Source organism: Ochotona curzoniae, unplaced genomic scaffold, assembly GCF_017591425.1.
Source record: "Ochotona curzoniae isolate NIBS_2020 unplaced genomic scaffold, NIBS_Ocur_1.0 scaffold_3835, whole genome shotgun sequence".
Lineage (NCBI taxonomy): Eukaryota > Metazoa > Chordata > Mammalia > Lagomorpha > Ochotonidae > Ochotona > Ochotona curzoniae.
Genome location: NW_024467114.1, coordinates 20,896,475 through 20,913,836, shown reverse-complemented (window position 1 = coordinate 20,913,836; position 17,362 = coordinate 20,896,475). Strand labels below are relative to the sequence as shown.

The 17,362-nt window shown below is 50.5% G+C and overlaps 1 protein-coding gene across 1 annotated transcript in view; it reads right to left on the bottom strand.

Annotated features, from left to right (window-relative positions):
* Positions 1 to 8,137, bottom strand: part of DPY19L1 (dpy-19 like C-mannosyltransferase 1) — an 83,663-nt gene extending 75,526 nt beyond the window's left edge. Inside the window, exon 1 of the mRNA XM_040964979.1 lies at positions 7,748 to 8,137. Within this exon, the coding sequence (XP_040820913.1) occupies positions 7,748 to 8,045 (298 nt within the window). The 5' untranslated portion in view covers positions 8,046 to 8,137. The remainder of the gene's footprint in view (positions 1 to 7,747) is intronic.
* Between the last annotated feature and the right edge of the window lie 9,225 nt (positions 8,138 to 17,362).

The window sequence follows — 17,362 nt, the reverse complement described above, 5'->3', positions numbered from 1 at the left end:
ATAAAGTATAAGCTGATGAACTACTACCGAAGCTCAGAAAGATAATCTACCACTGCAGGAACGTGAGAATAATGACATCCAGACACATATTTGGCACAGCAACTAAGATGCCGCATGGGATACCCATGCTGTGACATCAAGACTACTTGGGATCGAGTCCTGATTTTGCTCCCAATTCCAACTTCCTGCTAATGTTCACCCCGGGAGACAGCAAGGGATAGCTCCAGTAACTGGGCTCCGCCCCCCCTTGTGAGAGATGAGGGCTGAGTTTCCTGCTCTTAGCTAGCCAGGCCCAGTTAGTTACTGCAGGAATTTGGTTAGGTGAACATCTGATGGGAGATATTGCTCCCGTTTATCTCTCTCTGCCTCTCAAATAAATAACATAGCTTAAACTAATAAACCCTCTGACCCAGCATGATGGTTCAGTGGCTAAATGCTCACCTTGCAACTGCCAGGATCCCATATTGTATTGTTGGCAGTTCATGTCCAGGCTACTCCATTTCCCATCCAGCTCCCTGTTTGTGCCTGGGAAAGCAGCGGAGGATGGCCCAAAGCCTTGGGAACCTGCACCTGCATGGGGGACCTGGAGGAAGCTCCTGGCTCCATGCTTCAGATCAGCTCAGCTCCAACCACTGCAGTCATTTGGAGAGTAAACCAGGGGATAGAAGGTCTTTCTCTCTCGCCTCCTCTCTGCCAATCAGTTCTGCCTTCCCAATAAAAACAAATCTTTTGAAAAGTACTAATAATAAAGCCCTATCTATCATTTAAAAAGCTAGCAAAAACAATACAGCCTAAAGTTACCCCAAGTATACAGGTTTATAGCCTGCATGATAATGTAAATATCTCTTTAATAAATATTTTGAGATGTTGCTTAAGACACTGACATATGAATACAATCCAAAAAGGTAAGTGTTTAAAATATGTAACTACCTATTCTCTGGCTTCTCTTCAGATCGTATAAATCTTTCGCCTTTTAAAATATGTAACTACCCAAATTTTAACAATATCCAAATATACATTATATTTTGTCAAAAATGTTCAGTATTGATACTATATTACTAACCAAAAGTCCAGCACATATTAGGAATGTATTATTTACCCAAACTAAACCCTTTAAATTTTGACAGTGCTTATAAGCATTACATATTCAGAAATCTAACTGCATTTTGTAATAATAAAATATGAGTTGGTAATTTTAAACATTCTTTACTTTTAATCAGGTGTCTATTTTAAAGGGAAATTTTTTTCCAAACAAGAAATTGTTAGATCCCCAATTCCCATCTTGCTCAGTGGCTCTCCTGGGAATCGCCTGTGTTGACAGACACAACACACTCACAGCTGGTGTTTAGCTGTGTCTGAGGTCTATGTGAAGGCAAGCCCGCTAAGACGGCCAGGGTGCCCGGGACTCACACCTCATCAAGCTTTCCTGGCCAGTTCTAACGCGCTCCTTTCCTTATTTCCCTTGAAGAAAGAATCATGAAAACTAACACTTACTGCACATGAAATGTTGGGCTATTTTTTAGAACTGGATTCTGGGGCTTCTTTTCTTGTTATGCTGTGGCCCAAAAGAGATGTAATATGTTGGACCAGGAACTCAGGGGTCACCAGACCTGGGAGCACAGCCTGGGCCTTCGACATCGTGGGGGTGATGGGCAAGCTACTCAAGGTCTGTGTGCCTCAGAACCCCATCTGTGCAGCGACTATGGCAAGCATCATGGGGAGTGCTGAGTTAACAGTTACAGGAGTTCATCAAGGGACCTAGCACACAGCCTGGCAGAGTGGACCCCACATCAGCAGGATGCACCCCCAGGAACCCGGGAATATGGATTAACTGGGAATACGGATTCAGTTCCTAAGAACGTGGATGCCACTTGTGTTCCAGCTGGTTCCCTGCCTGGTGTCCACACCCAGACCTTTCCTTGCATATCCCACTGTCAACTTGCTGTTTCTTGAGCATCTCAGAAGTATCTCAAAGGTAGCACATCCCAAACACAATTCTACATCTTTTCCTTCAGCCCTGTCCCCTTACCCACACACCAAGTCTTCATCATGAATGTCTATGAATGCAACTTGCTCAATTACAACAACCAAACCCTTAGGAAGCATTTCCAACACTTTCCTTAACTGCAAAGTTCAATTCAAAAGTCATTTCATTTCTACCCCTCTATTACTGTAAGTCATAATTTCTACCATGGATAGATAGATGGATATCTCAGATCCAGCCCCCTCTTTCCACCTTGACAGCCACCCCTTCAGCCAGGCCAACATCGCTCCTGAAAAGTCCGCAGAGAAGCCTTCTCGCTGGTCTCCCAAATGCTTCTGTCCTTGTATTACCACAATGCATTTTTAAGAAATGTGTCAAGTAAAAATGTAGTAATTTCACTCTTCTGTTCAAACAATCTTCAATGGCTCCAGCCTACCCTAGAAACAAAACCCAAGCTCCTTAATAAAATCTGGTTCATGCTCATCTCATCTGGACACACTAGCATCCTCTCTATCACTAAGCTACATCTGACCTTCACACCTGCTGTCTGCTGCCAGGATACAGTTTTTCAGGGCTGGGGTTTGGCACAGCAGGGGATGACACTGCTTAGGATACAGTTGTCTGCGTTCAAGGCCCAGCTCTGCTCTCACCTCCAGCCTCCTTCTCATACACACCTTGGTGGACAGCAGGTAACATCAAGCATCTGGGTCTGTGCCCCCCAGGTGGAAAACCCGGACTGAGTTCTCAGCCCTCAGCTTCAGCCTGAGCTAGCCCCAGCTGCTGGCGGTGTTTAGGGAGCAGGTCAGTCATTGGGAAATGTTTCTCTCACTCTCTAGCTCTTGCACTCTGCCTTTCAAAAAAATAAAAACATGTTTTGCTCTTTCGCTTCCTCTACACACCTAACATCTTTCATAACCCTCATCTTCAAGGTCACCTCCAAAGGAGCATTTCCTGATCTTCTTTATATTGGGCCACTGTGGTAGCATAGCAAGTTAAGTCACCACTTGCAATGCCAGCACCCCATATAAGCATCCTGCTGCTCCACTTCCAAACAGCTCCCTGGGAAAGCAGCAGAAGAAGGCCCAAGTACTCGAGCCCCTGTCATTCAGGTGGCAGCTCCTGGCTTCTCCTTGCTCTAGGCCCAGCCGTTGCAGCCATTTGGGGAGTGAATGTGGTCCAGACATGCCAATATCTGGAGGCATTCTGCCTGTGTGCCATGGGAAGGTACACCTGGCATCTGTCATGTAGAACTAGGGATGCTGCTGAACCTAGGGTGCACAGAACAGCTCCCCCAAAACAAAGAACCGCCCTGTCCATAGTGCCCCAACACTGAGGCTGTGAAGCCTTGCCAGGGAAGAAGCAGGTGGGGGCAGGAGTGTAGGTGCCCCTGACCACAGGCACCAGGCAGGGGATGAGAACGAGTCAACTAGCGCAGGTGGAGGAGCGGGAAAAGTACCTGCTCCATCCTCAGGTTATAGTTTTTACAGTTCCTTCATAAATACCTCAGTTTAGTCCTTCAACCAGACATGGTTTGTTCCTATGTTTAACATGTGTGTCTTCCACGCTAACATAGAAAAGCTGCCCTTACATTCTATTCCCCCTTGAAAATTGGAACCCTCTTGGGCTGCACCTTCTGCCTTCCCTTTCTTGATAAGGGATATGGTACAAGAAATATGTCACTCTTCAACTAAAGCAACAGCCTTATCAGATGGCAAACAGCACCGATGCAGTCCCAGCTCTGGGGAAACCGCAGCCCAGTGCTCGGTGTCCTCATTTACAGAAGGGAGAGATTTCCACAGTGGCACTGTGCAAGCGTCAGCTCAGGGGTGCTGCAGGGTGCTCCGCACTGCCACCTCCATCCCAAATGCAGGGTCGTGGCCCTGCTCAGTGGCTCGGGTATCAGGATGTTTTAAAACTCCCAAGTGACTCCATAGAAGGCTCGATGGAGGAAGTCCCACTGATCTAGGAAGGCCTCCCATTTCACATACACACAAACTGAGACCAGAAAGGCTGCTTGCTGTGCTCAGACACCCAAGTAGTTTGCAAAATGCAGAGAACGTGAAAACTGTTCATCCCAGAGTATTTTCAAACACTGTGTCAGAGCACAGGACCATGAATCAACTTAATGGTTTATAAACAGCCTGGTGGAGCAACAACGAGTGTGGGGGGAGAAAATCCTAGCACACTGCACATTGCAGGGGTAAGTACTTGGTGCCATTCCTTTTATTTTGTTTTAAGATTTTATTATTTATTTTTATTGGAAAGGCAGATGTACAAAGAGGAGGAGAGACAGAGAGGAAGATCTTCCGTCCAATGATTCACTCCCCAAGTGTCGCAATGACCGGTGCTGTGCCGATCTGAAGCCAGGAGCCAGGAGCTCTTCCAGGTCTCCCACATGGGTGCAGGGTCCCAAGGCTTTGGGCCGTCCTCAACTGCTTTCCCAGGCCACAGGCAGGGAGCTGGATGGGAAGTGGAGCTGCCGAGATTAGAACCAGCGCCCATATGGGATCCCAGCGCATTCAAGGCGAGGACCTTAATCACAACACTATCACGCCAGGCCTCGCCATTCCTTTTCAAACCCATACACATATGCACTGGTTGGCCTCCCCCGTCTCTCTAAATCCATGCACCTCCCTCTCCCCCTCAGGAGGCTGGCCCTATAGTGTCCCACTATGTCCCTTGCCCAAGGGTTTCTGGTAGGTCTGACCAGTGTGAGGCACTAAGGAGAGGTCAGAGGGGAGGAGGGTCTGAGGTCACTCTGCGTGACTGGGCTTGCTCCACCAGCACAGCTCCCCCCAACAAAGTTCCCCTTTCCCACCCAAAGGTGCACCTTGGCTTTGCTGACGGTCCCCAAGAGCGTCACGCTCCTCTGTGAGCACTTTAAACAGGCTCATGCAGCTGAAAATAGTCCATTCACCACATCTGTTTTCCGCTAAAACACTAACATGCATAAATAGGTCAACACACACACACACAAGCACATACCTACACATCTGGGTCACATATTCAGAAATGTGACCAGTTTCATGGACACATTACTTACAGCGGGCTGTGACGGAAGTAAGTGTGAGGAACACTGTCAGGCTTCCGCTGACACTTTCACCTCCTCGGGCTGATACGCCATCTCCCAGAAGCCATGCTTGCTCAGCAGTGTCCCAAGGCCTGGGTTGCAGTGCCTGGGCTGCAGTTCCACTCTTGAGCCTAGCTTCCTACCACTGTGCATGCTGGGAAGCACGGGAAAGGGCTGCGGTGCTGTGCCCCACTCCCGTGGGAGACCTTACTAGGCGCCCAGTTCCAGACACGGGCTCGGCTTAGTCCTCGTAATCTTGGGAACAAACCAGAAGATGGGAGATTTCTCTCCCCTCACTCCCCTCCAGGGTTTTGAAATAAAATTTTAAAAACTAAAATTACTAAAAATAAAACATTTTAAGAATGCTTCTTTTATGTCTGCTACCATCAGGATGACATCAAATAAAGACAAATGCATGTTTCTCCAACAGTGCCCGGAGGGCCCATCTGGTAGGCACCACCTTCTGTCTCGGCGCTTGGCACACATGCAAGAGACCCCAATCAATTCCTAACTTGTAAGAATCCGTGCTTCTGTCACAGAACCTCACGTGCTACAAAATTTCTTCTTAAAGAAAAACGAAATCTTTTTTTCTGGCAATATAATACTTAATTGATATGCTTCATCTCTAACTTTTCAGGAACCATAGAAGATTGAAAGTCTTTCAATGTGGAAAGACATTGTCGTTTCTAAATGCCACTCCGAAGCGCCAGAGTGAGTCAGCCCAGGTCCTGCTCATCCTGGGAAGGCAAGAATAATCAGGCAGCTGTCAAAAACCACTAACTTTTCTCTGAAGGACCTGAGCTGCTTTTGGTTGTGTTTTTGGATGCTCTGTCCGAATGGATGACAGGGAGCAAATATGTATGACATCAGGATTGCAGAGTGCAGGCCCCAAGGGCACACCAAGCACCCCAAGTCCAGCCGCAAGGCACAGTCACCTCCCCGGGTGCCCTGGGTGCTCATGTCCTGCCGATGCTCAGGCCTTGGTCTGGCCATCCAACCTCCACAGGTGTGGCAACCAGCAAGCAGAATGGCCCCCACATGTTACACTGTGACTCCAGCAATGGCTGCAGAGGCCCTTCAAGCCCAGTGACAGTAACACAAAGCTGTATGAAGGTACACACGTTACCAGGTCTACAAGCCAGTAATACAAGACTACTCAATGCAAATACAATCATGTGAAAAGAAAATATCCCATCCCTCAAAAAAACAAAAACAGGCTACAGATATTACATCATTATTCTCCTGAGCCTGCCCGAGGAGTCCGTACTTTGTGGCAAAGCGGTCAATGTTTATATCAGCCTTTCAAAGAAAATGCCAACTCTATGGTCATGAGATTTCGAACCAGCATCGCCTAAGTGCGTACTTCTCTAACAGCAGCTAAGACCATCAAGTAAGCCTGTGGCTCTCAGCCAGCCCTCACGATGTAGCCCCCCTGGGTGTCCGCCTGGAGACAGTGGAGCCTTGGGAGTACCCCTCCAGCAGAGAAGGAACAGGCTCACAAAGAAATGGCTTGAAACTTGAGCCAAACTCAACCTCAGCGCTGGCTCCCGCCTGCCGCTCTGCCTCATCTACTGTACCATGCTGCCTCCCCAAGGTGAAGGCAACCTGCACACCGCTGCTCAGAAAAGCCGGGATGTTTCCTAGGCTGCAATCGACCACAGGAAAACAAGATAGCCTAATAACAATGTACACACACACACACACACAGAGCCACGACTGTGCCTTTTAGGACTGGTGGCTTCAAGCATTGGCTGGGATCTCAGGGGAAAACACAATTTGTTGTGTTCCATTCCTCCGCCTTTACTGAACCCCCAAACTCTAGGTACTTTGGGTCACCCTGGGAATCTGAAAAGCTAGAAAGTGATACATCAACAGTAACTAAGTTAACCCACTATGGCAGTAAATACACAACGGAGGCAGCTTTACAAAAATATACACAGAACAGCTGCCTTACAAAAACTCGGGCCCATTATACAAACTGCTCCAACTTGCCTTATCAGGAAGTCACAACGGGTAACAACGGCAACCTTAGGGTGGTCCCCCACCTTAGGAACGCTTCAAGTTTTGGGGGTTTTACCCCGGCACCCTATTTGGTATAATGCAGGGGGAGAGGTGTGGAACCTCCGCAGCCCAGCAGGGAGCATCAGGGCTCGGGCACCCCAAACAAAACAACCCCAAAAAGTGACGCGGGGGAAATGAATCGCAAACCCACTGCCACCAGCGGGGACTTTGGCCAACTAGGAAAAGGCACACTGCGATGTAACGGCAAGTTGAGCAACTTTGCAGGACAGGGGACCAGGAGCGGTGGCTCCGAGCTCCACCGAATCCCGGATCGCTCGCGCCCCAAACCAAAGCACCCGGCGGCCGGGCAGCCCAGGCACCGCAGGGCGGCCGCTCGTGCCGGTGGGGAAGGGGAGTAGCGGAAGCCGGGCCGGGCAGCTGTTGATCCCAGGGCCATCTTTCTGAAAAAAAAAAAAGGCCGGGACACTTCGCCTAGCGGGGCGGATAGAGCCGGAAGGGGAAGGGGAGAAGGAAGAAGAGGTAAGAAGGTCCCGGGAAAAAAGTCGCAGACGCCCGCCCGACCGCCGAGGATCGGCCTGTGGGGCTGCGGGCGGCGGAAGCCGGGGAGAAAAGGGGAGGGAGAAGGGGCCCGCGCCTCAAAGTTCCGCGTCCCGGCGCTCGGGGCTGCTCACCTAGCAGGAGCGTGGTCCACGTCCGGCCGCGCCCCGCGCGCCGCAGGCCCAGCGCCCCGCGCAGTCCGGCCGCCAAGCGCCCCCGGAGGCCGCCCCCGGCGGGCGGCGCGGCGGGCTCGGTGCGGGGCCCCTTCCTGCCCGCGGCGCCCTTGCGCGCGGGGGACGGGGGCGCGCGCTCGGGCCCGGGTTCCCCGGCGCCGAGGTCCGGGGCTCCCCTCAGCGGCGACTGCGAGGCGCGGGGCGGCTGGGGCGCCCTGGGAGCCGCCTCCCGGTGCTTGTTCCGCGCCTGTAGGACCATCTTGGCATAGTCGCGCCCGCTCCTGCGCGCGCCCGGACGGCGGCCGGGGAACAGTCGGGCTGGCGGGCCGGCCGGGCGCCGCTCACTCTGTGGCGGGCGGGCCGAGGGCGGGCCGTCCCCTCCGCGCGCGGGCGGGGAAGGCGGGGAAGAGCAGCGAGGCCGGGTGGCGGCTGCCTGACTGCCTGCCTGGCCTCGTTGGCTGACTGGCTGGCTGTGGCGGTGCGGCCGGGAGGCGGCGCCGGACTCGCCCGCCCGCCCGCCGCCGTGGCCGCCGCTCGGGTTGTCACGGCGACCGCGGAACGCCGGGGGGCGGGGGCGGGGACTCCCTCCGCGCCGGACGCGCGCGCCCAGCCGCCTAGCGCGCACGCGCAGTCCTCCCGCGCGGGCGGGGCCCCGACCTCTCGGTGGCGCCGCGCGACCCTCGCCTTGGCCGGGCGCACGCGTCGGGGCTCGGCCGGGGGCTTTTGGGGGGGGACGCTGGACGGCTTTCCCGAAGCGGGGTTGGCGGGGGCCGAAGGCGGCGCCCCCTCGGGGAAGGGCGGCGCTGACCGAAGTTTCGGAGCCGGGTAAGGGCTGCGCGTGGAGCGCGTGGACAGGCAGCGGCCCGGGAGGAGAACGCCGCCGCGCCGCCGCGCCGCCACAGAGGGGCGCCCCGGAACCCCCGTCGGCTCCACAAGAGGACGAGTCAAGTCCGGGGATGGGGTGGGGAGAGGTCTTGACACCCACTGCCACGCGCGGCCTCCCAACTTAAGAAGGCGGAGCGGAGTCGCCCTGGTGACCGGGCGCGAGGCGCTGTCTCCGGCAGCCGGAGTCCGTGGGGAGCCGGCCGGGAGCGAGCGAGGGCAGGAGGGCGCACCGGGGTGGGAGCCGGAGCGAGGGGCGCACCGGGCGCGGGCCCTGAACCCCGGAGCCTGGCAACCACCGTGTCCTGTTCGTCCCTCCTGAGCAGCAGCCAGCGGGAGAAACTTGCTGTGGTTAAGCAGGGGCGGCGTGCGGGAGCGGAGGGAAGCCGCCCTTCCCAGCTCCTCCCGCGCGAGCGCCGAGGCGGCGGTGTTTCTCTCCCTGGCTGTGGCCCCTGGACTTGCTCCAGGAGTCGTCTCTCGCACAGGCCCCGTCTAATGAACCAGAGCATCTGGGTCTGCTCATCCCCGTTGTAGCTCACGTGACTGGCTGCTCGCTGTGTGTCTCAGCCCAGTGAGTTCATTAGCACTGCCGTTCATTCACATACTAGGCTATTTTTAAGGGATTGCAGGTTGTTAGGAAAGGTGTTTGCCTAGCTAATTAAAATCCCTCTTAGTATATTTTTTTGTGTGCAGATGGGTCTGTGCAGCCCTCCTACGGAGACCGAGTTTGCCCAGCTTCTGGCCGCAGCCCTTGCAAACATCTGAGGAGTGAACCAACAAATGAGATACCTTTATAGTTTAAAATATATATATATTTTTGAATTCTGTGTCTATACATACAACAATCTGCTGACTATGCAAGGAAGATGGGTTAGCATTTAGACTGCGGGTTGCTTGTCTTCTCTGTGTGCCAGGGGCCCCGGATTCAGGAACTGCTTCCCCGCAGGCCCTACCGTTTTACCAGACAGAGTGCTTGTTGGTTAATCTGTAAGCAGGAAGGTGCGAGAAGTAGCATTATCCAGCAGCCATGCATAACACTGTCTTCTTGGTGCACTTGAGGGTCACTTCACGGTAGCCTTCTGTCTCATCCCGGGGTCTCAGATAAGGCAGGGAGTCTTTGCTGTCACCTCCCACTTTCCCTCAGAGCCAAGGAGCCAGGGGAGCAGAGGGCAGCCCTGTGATACTCAGCCCAGCCTCACTGCACAGACTTCCGGCTCCTCAGCTGCGTGTGCGGTGGGTGCCTCCCCGTGGCCCCTGCTTCCCACAGGTGCTTTGTCAGTGCTCCGTCCCAGCCGGCTAAGAGAGCAGGTCCCCAAGAGGAGGACGCTTGCCCCAGGGAGGGCAGAGGGGGTAGACTCCAGCAACAGTCACCTCAGACTATGTGCCCAATTTCCTTTCCACAAGATCACTAGCACAAGGAATGGCAACTTACTCCTATATGATCCGTAGGCAGTGATGACTGCTTAACAAAGTAAAACGGACTCGGAGGCAGTAAAAGCTGTGTCTTGTAAAACCACGTGGATTCCGTGGATCAGTCCGAGGTTCTAACAGCTTTGGCGTCATAGCTGCTCACCCACTTTCCGTGAGCGTCGCGAGTGCATTGAGAGAGTGCTTCCTTGGGCACCATCAGAATCTCTGTGCTAAGGCTGAGCATGGGAGCCTGAAAGAACAGCTACTGCGGAGGACTCCCTAGTTTAATTCCCGGGCCAGGATCTCGGCTGTCCTCAGCATGAACTGTGCTGTGGACATTGATGTAGAAGCTGTCAGCCTAAAAGAAGTGCTTTGTTTTTAAGATAATTTTAGGGGTAAATATTAGGCACAGCAATTAACGTCTCCACTCAGGACACCCACATCCCATGTACCTGTTGCTGAATTCAAGTCCCAGCTCTACTTTTGATCCAGCTTCCTACTGTGGTGCTCTCAGCAGGTGATGGCTCAACCGCTTATGTCCCTGCTACCCGTGCGGCAGAGCCAGGCCAAGTAGCTGGCTCCTGGCTTCGGCCTGACACAGCCTGGGAATCTGTGGACGGAGGATCTCTCTGCCTCCTGCTCTTTCAGCCTTGTCTACTCCCGCTTTCTGCACCTGTTCCCTTGTCTCCCTTTCAAGTTAAAGAAGTTAAAAAAAAACTGAACTTTTCTAAAACTTTTAGGATGGAGACATGGGTTATAAGGAAGAAAATGACAGAAACTAAAGAAATGGGTCAAATAATAAGTAAATGCATAAAAATAAAGCTTAGCGATATTGAGCTGTAGAACTAGGGAAGCATTGTCAGATGTATAGTGTAAAATGTAGATTTGACCAAGCAGAGGCCGTGCTGGGAACCAGTTTCCTTCTGTCTCCCCACGGGAGCTTTACAGGCCCATTTGAAACATCCATGCTCTCCCTCTCCTCCCTACCTAGAGAGTGACCGCTAAATGAGAAATCTGGCATTTCTCATTTTCTTGAACTATGCCACTTCATTATTGTGTTAGAGAAGTGTCTAAGGGCCAGGTTCAAGATTCTAACAGTTGTCTCAGCAGCAGTTGCTCAACTCCAGCAGAGGAGCTTGCATAAGCCCAGCTCAAGTCATAGAACCCTAAAATGGGTGCAGCACAGTGTGTGTGTAAGGTTCAGCTTCGAGCAAGGCTGCAGCATTAGCTTGTCACCACGTGATAATGCATTCCTGCAGTCTGGTGAGAACATGTGTAAATTGCTGCTTTATTGCTCTTTACATTTTATCTTCTTCTTCTAGCTGACCTTGTAATTTAAACTGTTCATGCTCCACTGAGTGTTCCTGAGAAACTGGAGTTGGTTATGAGTCCTAGTTAGAGCACATCAGCCGGAGCCACCCTGTTGTGCAGGGCTTGTCTCTTTAAAAATGCAATTTCTATTAGAGTGGAGACATACGTTATCCTTACGTGCCTTAAGAGGAGGGCAAGACATACCCCCCCCAAAAAAAAACCCATGTACCAGGTCCCCCTCTACCAAGTTCAGTTGGAGAAGCAAGCTACACTAACACAAAATGTAATGCGGCAAAATCCCCAACTCCTTACAGAAGTTAACAAGAGGATGCTGTAGACAAGAGGTGATGGTTGACAAGAGCCAAGAGTTCTCTGGGAAGAAGTGAGATTTCAAGTTGGGCCTGGTTGGGAGAACATAGAAGAGAAAGCATCCCCAGATCAACTCGGGAAGACCCTTCTGCGAGGCAAGCATCTCCCAAGGCAGCTGTCTGTCCTGCCCTCCCGCTCTCCCTCGCTCCTTCCTTCCCAAACATTGTTGATAAAGTTCCTTATACCTACTGTCACTCCTGTGTCCCTTTGCAGCCTTTAGAATGATTTCTCAGTCCTTCTCAGGCTCATACAAGTTTGATATCTGCATCTAGTACTCCACAGCACTGCTCTTGGCCAGATCACTCATGTCCCCGTGTTGCTTGGTTCACAGGACACACTAGTCTGTCCCTATTGTGTCATTTGTCCACTCATGTCCTTTGGTCTCTTTGACCTGAACACTTGGGCTTTGTGATCTCTCTGGCTGCTTTATTCTAGTCTCCCTCAAAGGCACCTGTTGTTCACAAATACTGATGTCCCTTAGAGTTCAAACGCTGGCTTCTTTTCTTTTTGTCCTTGTTTCCTAGGCAGTCTCATTACTGTCTTTCTGTTAGAGACTTCCAAACTTGTGTCTCCAGCCCAGCTGTCCTCCCTGAGTCTCAGACTCCTATGCCCAGCTTCCATTACACTGGGATGTCTTTTTGGCACCTCAAACCCCAAAATCTATACCTGCTTGTCCTCCAGTCTCCTAGAAATGGCATCACCATTACCCTGCTTCCTTATCTGTGGAGTCATCCTTCTTTCTTCTCTTATGCCCAACACCCAATCAGTCTCAGAATCCTCTGAACATCTCTCAGTTCATTCCTTCCACCCTTGCTGCCATTATTCCAGTTGTTGTGCCCAGTGCGTTCATCAGCATCTTCCTGGCTGCTCATCCATCCTGCTGAGAGTTATTTCCACCAAGCACATCTGTCTGATGCATTCACGCATTGTTTCACAACCAGTCAGCATTGGCCCTGTCCTAAGAGTGGCATACTAGACTCCCATGAACTAGACCACACCCTTGCCCCACTCCTCCAGCCCTGCCACTGCTATTCTCCAGTGCCCAGTGACCTCTGTGCCCCTGTACCTCCACTCATTTCAGCCGCACAGAGGATCCGCCCACTCCCTACCAGTTCTGGAAATCCTCACTCGTTACTCACACCTCACTCAGAGCTCACATCTGGCAGGAACAGTCTCCTCCCTGGCCCCTACAGGCCACACATGCAGTAACCTAGACTTCCTCTTGGCACATTGCTTGCCAGACTGTTCTGTTGCCTGTGGATTAATCCAACTTCTCAGACTGTAAACCCCTTGTGCCTGTGAGGGAATGGCAATGCTGAGATTAGAAGGAGAGATGCTAAACTTTAGTCCAGCTTGATAGGGAGCTCTGTAAGTAGACTGACCCTAAGGAAGCACTGTGGATTGCACTAAGGGTCTTGGGTCAGGATGCTCACATCAGCTGTTTGATACTTCCTGCTTGCAGTAAACAGGCAAAACCTCAGCAAGGCAAGTCCCTCCTGCCAAGGGCAACTCCCAGAGAGGGTCTCAGCAGGGAGACCTTAGCCATCAACACCCCTTGCATCAAGAAAATGAGGACATCAGACCCAAGGGGGCTTCTGGGTAAAACGGTATAGTATTCCCTACAGACACTAGAGGCACCTGTTCAATCTTTGTTGATTAGCCATGGAATCTGTGATCACATGAATTAAATAATAGCAAAGTTGATTAGATTCGATGAGTTGAGATTCTGAGTCTTCTGAGGTTCTGAACTGGACCAATCGAAGCCAGGCACCTGGAACTCCACCTGGGTCTCCTTGTGAGTGGCAGTGGTCCAAATTCCCCGGGACATCTGCTTTTCTTAGCAGGGAGCTGGATTAAGCAGCAGAGCAGCTGGGACTTGAACGAATGGTGATAGAGTGCAGGCAAGGCAGGCAGTGGTTTAAACACTGCACCACAGTGCCAGCCCCTCCACTCTGTTTCCAAAGAATAATTATATTCATCCTGCAGATATACTTAAAAACTTGTTCTGCTTACCACACAGGTATTATTAAAACTTCCCTTGGCTAATGCCATAAATCTTACTTTGTTCTCAGGAAACTCAGCTTAAGGGAAAAGCTAGAGATGATTCATTGCCATCTAAGGATGACCCAAAGCATACAAAATGTTCAGCATTGTTGGAGTGAGTGTGCGCTTCACTTCTGCATGCCAGAAACTGTGACGTTGTTACAATATTCATTTTGCAGCAGGTGACAGATAACAGGTAAAGTGGCTTTGACTCTTCGGAGAAAACTGACTGGCATGGGTTACAGCAGCTGATGTCTAACCCAACCGTGGCCCTTGTGCCTGAGGCAGACACAGCTGCTCCAGCAAGAGCTTTGTGCAAAGCACGGTGAAGTTCCCCCCATGTTACCTGTAGTATCTTGCTTGCAGAGGAGTTTGCGTGACAGAGTTTTTTTGCAGCCTCTGGAGGCAAGACCCAGTTGCCACTGATCCTCAGTTCATGAAAGAGAGAGAGAGAGAGAAAAAAAAAAAAGAAAGAGAGACTTAGACCAGTCTGTTGTGACTGGCTCACAGCAGCTTGTTGGTTGGGTGCCATGGACAAAGGAGGAGCAGGAGGCACGAGCTGAGCACACAGTTCGTCCTTGCTCCTGTTACACATCTCGTGCTCCCACGTGGATCTTTTGGAGTCTCTGCCTGTGTTTGGGGGTGACTGGAAATGGGTGCAGTGATGCCAATGATGCTCTAGGGCCAGGGCTGTTCCAAGCACTAAGCGTCTCAATACTCACTTATCCACAGTGTGAAGTCAGAGAGAAGTTCCACATTCGCACAAGAGAAGCCTCAGTATCCCACCCAGCAATCTCTCCAAATGTTGTGTCTTGCTTTGTGCAATCAGAATTGAGTCACACTTGGACTGCAGACAGTCTCATGGCCGAATTGGCACTGTCCCACCAGAGGGCTCTTTGGCAGCTTGTGATAACAGTGCCCTTCACAGTCAGGCTTGGGTTTGTTCTTTTTTCATCAAGCATGACAAAATAAACGTAATTGGGTCTTTAAGTGGTCATCTATGAGGCACACATAAAATTCCCTTTGGGAATTTTAACCTATCCAGTTATTTTATTAAGGGAAGTAGACTTACATTAGAGATTGTACTGCAAGTTATCTCGCATAACACAGAAATACAGCTAATTCAAGATGCAGCCCTCCACAGTTGTCTTGGACAATGAGGGCAGTGCTTGGCAATTCAGCTAATATGCAAGTTACATTCAGATGTTTAAAGAATTAGGGACTGTGATAAACATTCAGGTGTATAAAGGATTGGGAACTGATAGAGCAGGTTAAGTTGTTGTCAACAGCACAGGCATCACTTACGGGCACCGGTTGGAGTACTGGCTGTCCCAGTTTTGACCCAGCTCCCTGATAATGCACCTAGGAGATCAGTGGAAGATGACTCAAGCACATGGGCTTGCCTCTGCAACCCACATGGATTGCCTTGATGGGGTGCCATGCTCCTGGCTTTAGCTCGCACAGTTCTGGCTATTGCGACTATTTAAGGAGTAAGCCAGCAAGTGGAAGATCTTTCTGTCTGTGTGAGTCTCTCACTCTCTTTAACTCCGCCTTTTAAATAAATAAATCATTTCAAAATATTAGTTTGGTGGGGGCCAGAGTAGTGGTAAATCAGGCTGATCCTCCAGTAGTAGTGCTGGCATCCCATGTGTCCACTAGTTCATGTCCAAGTACCCCATTTCTCAATCCAGCTCCCTGCTGATGTGCCTGGGCGAAACAGCAGAGGATTGCACCCACATGAGAGATGAGGAAGAAATTCCTGGCTCCCAGCTTTGACTGTGCTCAGCTCTGGTCATTGTGGCCATTTGGGGAGTAAACCAGCAGATGGAAGACCTCTCTCTCCTTTCTCTCTGTAAAATCTTTCAAGTGAAAAAGAAATAATTCTTTTAAAACTTAATTTGTCTTTCTGAAATCTCTTAAAGGTTTATTTTAAATATTAAAGTTGGGCCCGGCACAATAGCCTAGTGGCTAAAGTCTTCGCCTCACACACAGCAGAGTCCCCTATGGGCGCCAGTTCTAGTCCCACTGGTCCCATTTTCCACCCAGCTTCCTGCTTGTGGCCTGGGAAAGCAGTTGAGGATGGCCTTGAGCCTTGGGACCCTGTACCCACATGGAGGACCTGGAGGAGGCTCCTGGCTCCTGTGGCCACTTGGGGTGTAAATCAGCAAATGGAGGATCTTCCTTTCTGTATATCTGACTTTGCATATATATTTAGTGCAAAGTCAGATATATATATATATATAAATCTTTTTTTTAAGAAAGCAAATATAAATGTTAGAATCATATCAAAGGTTAAGCCTCTGTCCCTAACACTGGTCTCTATTGGAGCTCCTCTTTGTCGCCTTTCCCACCGTGAATCAGGTCTTGAGTGCTAACTTAACAGGATGCAGAAAGTGCACATTATTGGTTGGAAAGTCATTTGGAACTGTAACCAAGGTGCTTGTGATTCATTTCCAAGACCCCAGCTCGGCTGCAGCTCTGGCATTCTGAACGGCAATCTCCTCCCATCTCCAAGCTGGCCAGAATCAGAAAGAGCCCAAAAATGATGGATGTAGGGAGGGAAAGATGAATCAAGGTACAATCTGAGAACCAGTGAAGAATCATGAACTATTTTGGAGATAGCTCCTCATGCCAAATCTCATTTTTTCTGGATTTACCCAAGCACAAGACACATCCGGGGAACCAGCCAAAGAAGAGGCCCCATGGAATTTTAAGCATCATGAAAACAAAAGAAAACCAGGAGGACACCTATGTACTTCTGTATGGATGTGATTCAACACGGTAATGAGGCATTCATTCTTTATGCCTAAAGACAAGAATACTGATACAACCTCAGGGAAGACATTCAGAAAAGGGAAAAGCTTTATCATAGCAAATAATTACAGCCCTACAAAACAGGCCTTTGTTTTTCAGGTTCTGGGCACTGTTTGAAATCTTTTACACAGATTAACTTGTTTAATTATCACAACAACTCACCATGTATAACTTTCATTGTCCACAGTTCACTAGAGAAACAACAACAGAGCCTGGGTAACTTCGCTGAAGATCACAAAGTTAGGGATGACCCTGGAGTATGAACCCAGGCAATGCCCATGTCTAACCCTTGACTACACTATTTTATGAGATGGAGAATTCATAAAACTGTCAGGCATCACCAGTTGAGGTTTCCCTTAGGACCTGGAATATCTGTTGGTTAAATAATCTGTTGATGAATCTGAAGCATTGAGTAGCACAGGGAAAGAGAGAAAGATCATCATTTCCTGGTGGTCATGACATCTTATGCTAAACAAGGCCAAAACCAGGAACTGGAACTCCATCTGAGTCTCTGCATGGGTGGCAGGGACCCCAGGACTTGGGCCGTCACTAGCTGCCTTTCTTGTGCTTTTTCCAGAAGCTGGGGTGGAAGTGGAGGTCTTAGGCACCCTGATGTGAACTGCTGGTGTCCTAAGCTACTGCTAAACGCCTACCTCCTAAAAATTGCTCATCACAAGCTGTCCAATGAAAGTATGTTCAGTGCGTTGGAGTGCAACATATCACAGGATTACTTCAAATTCTCTTTAA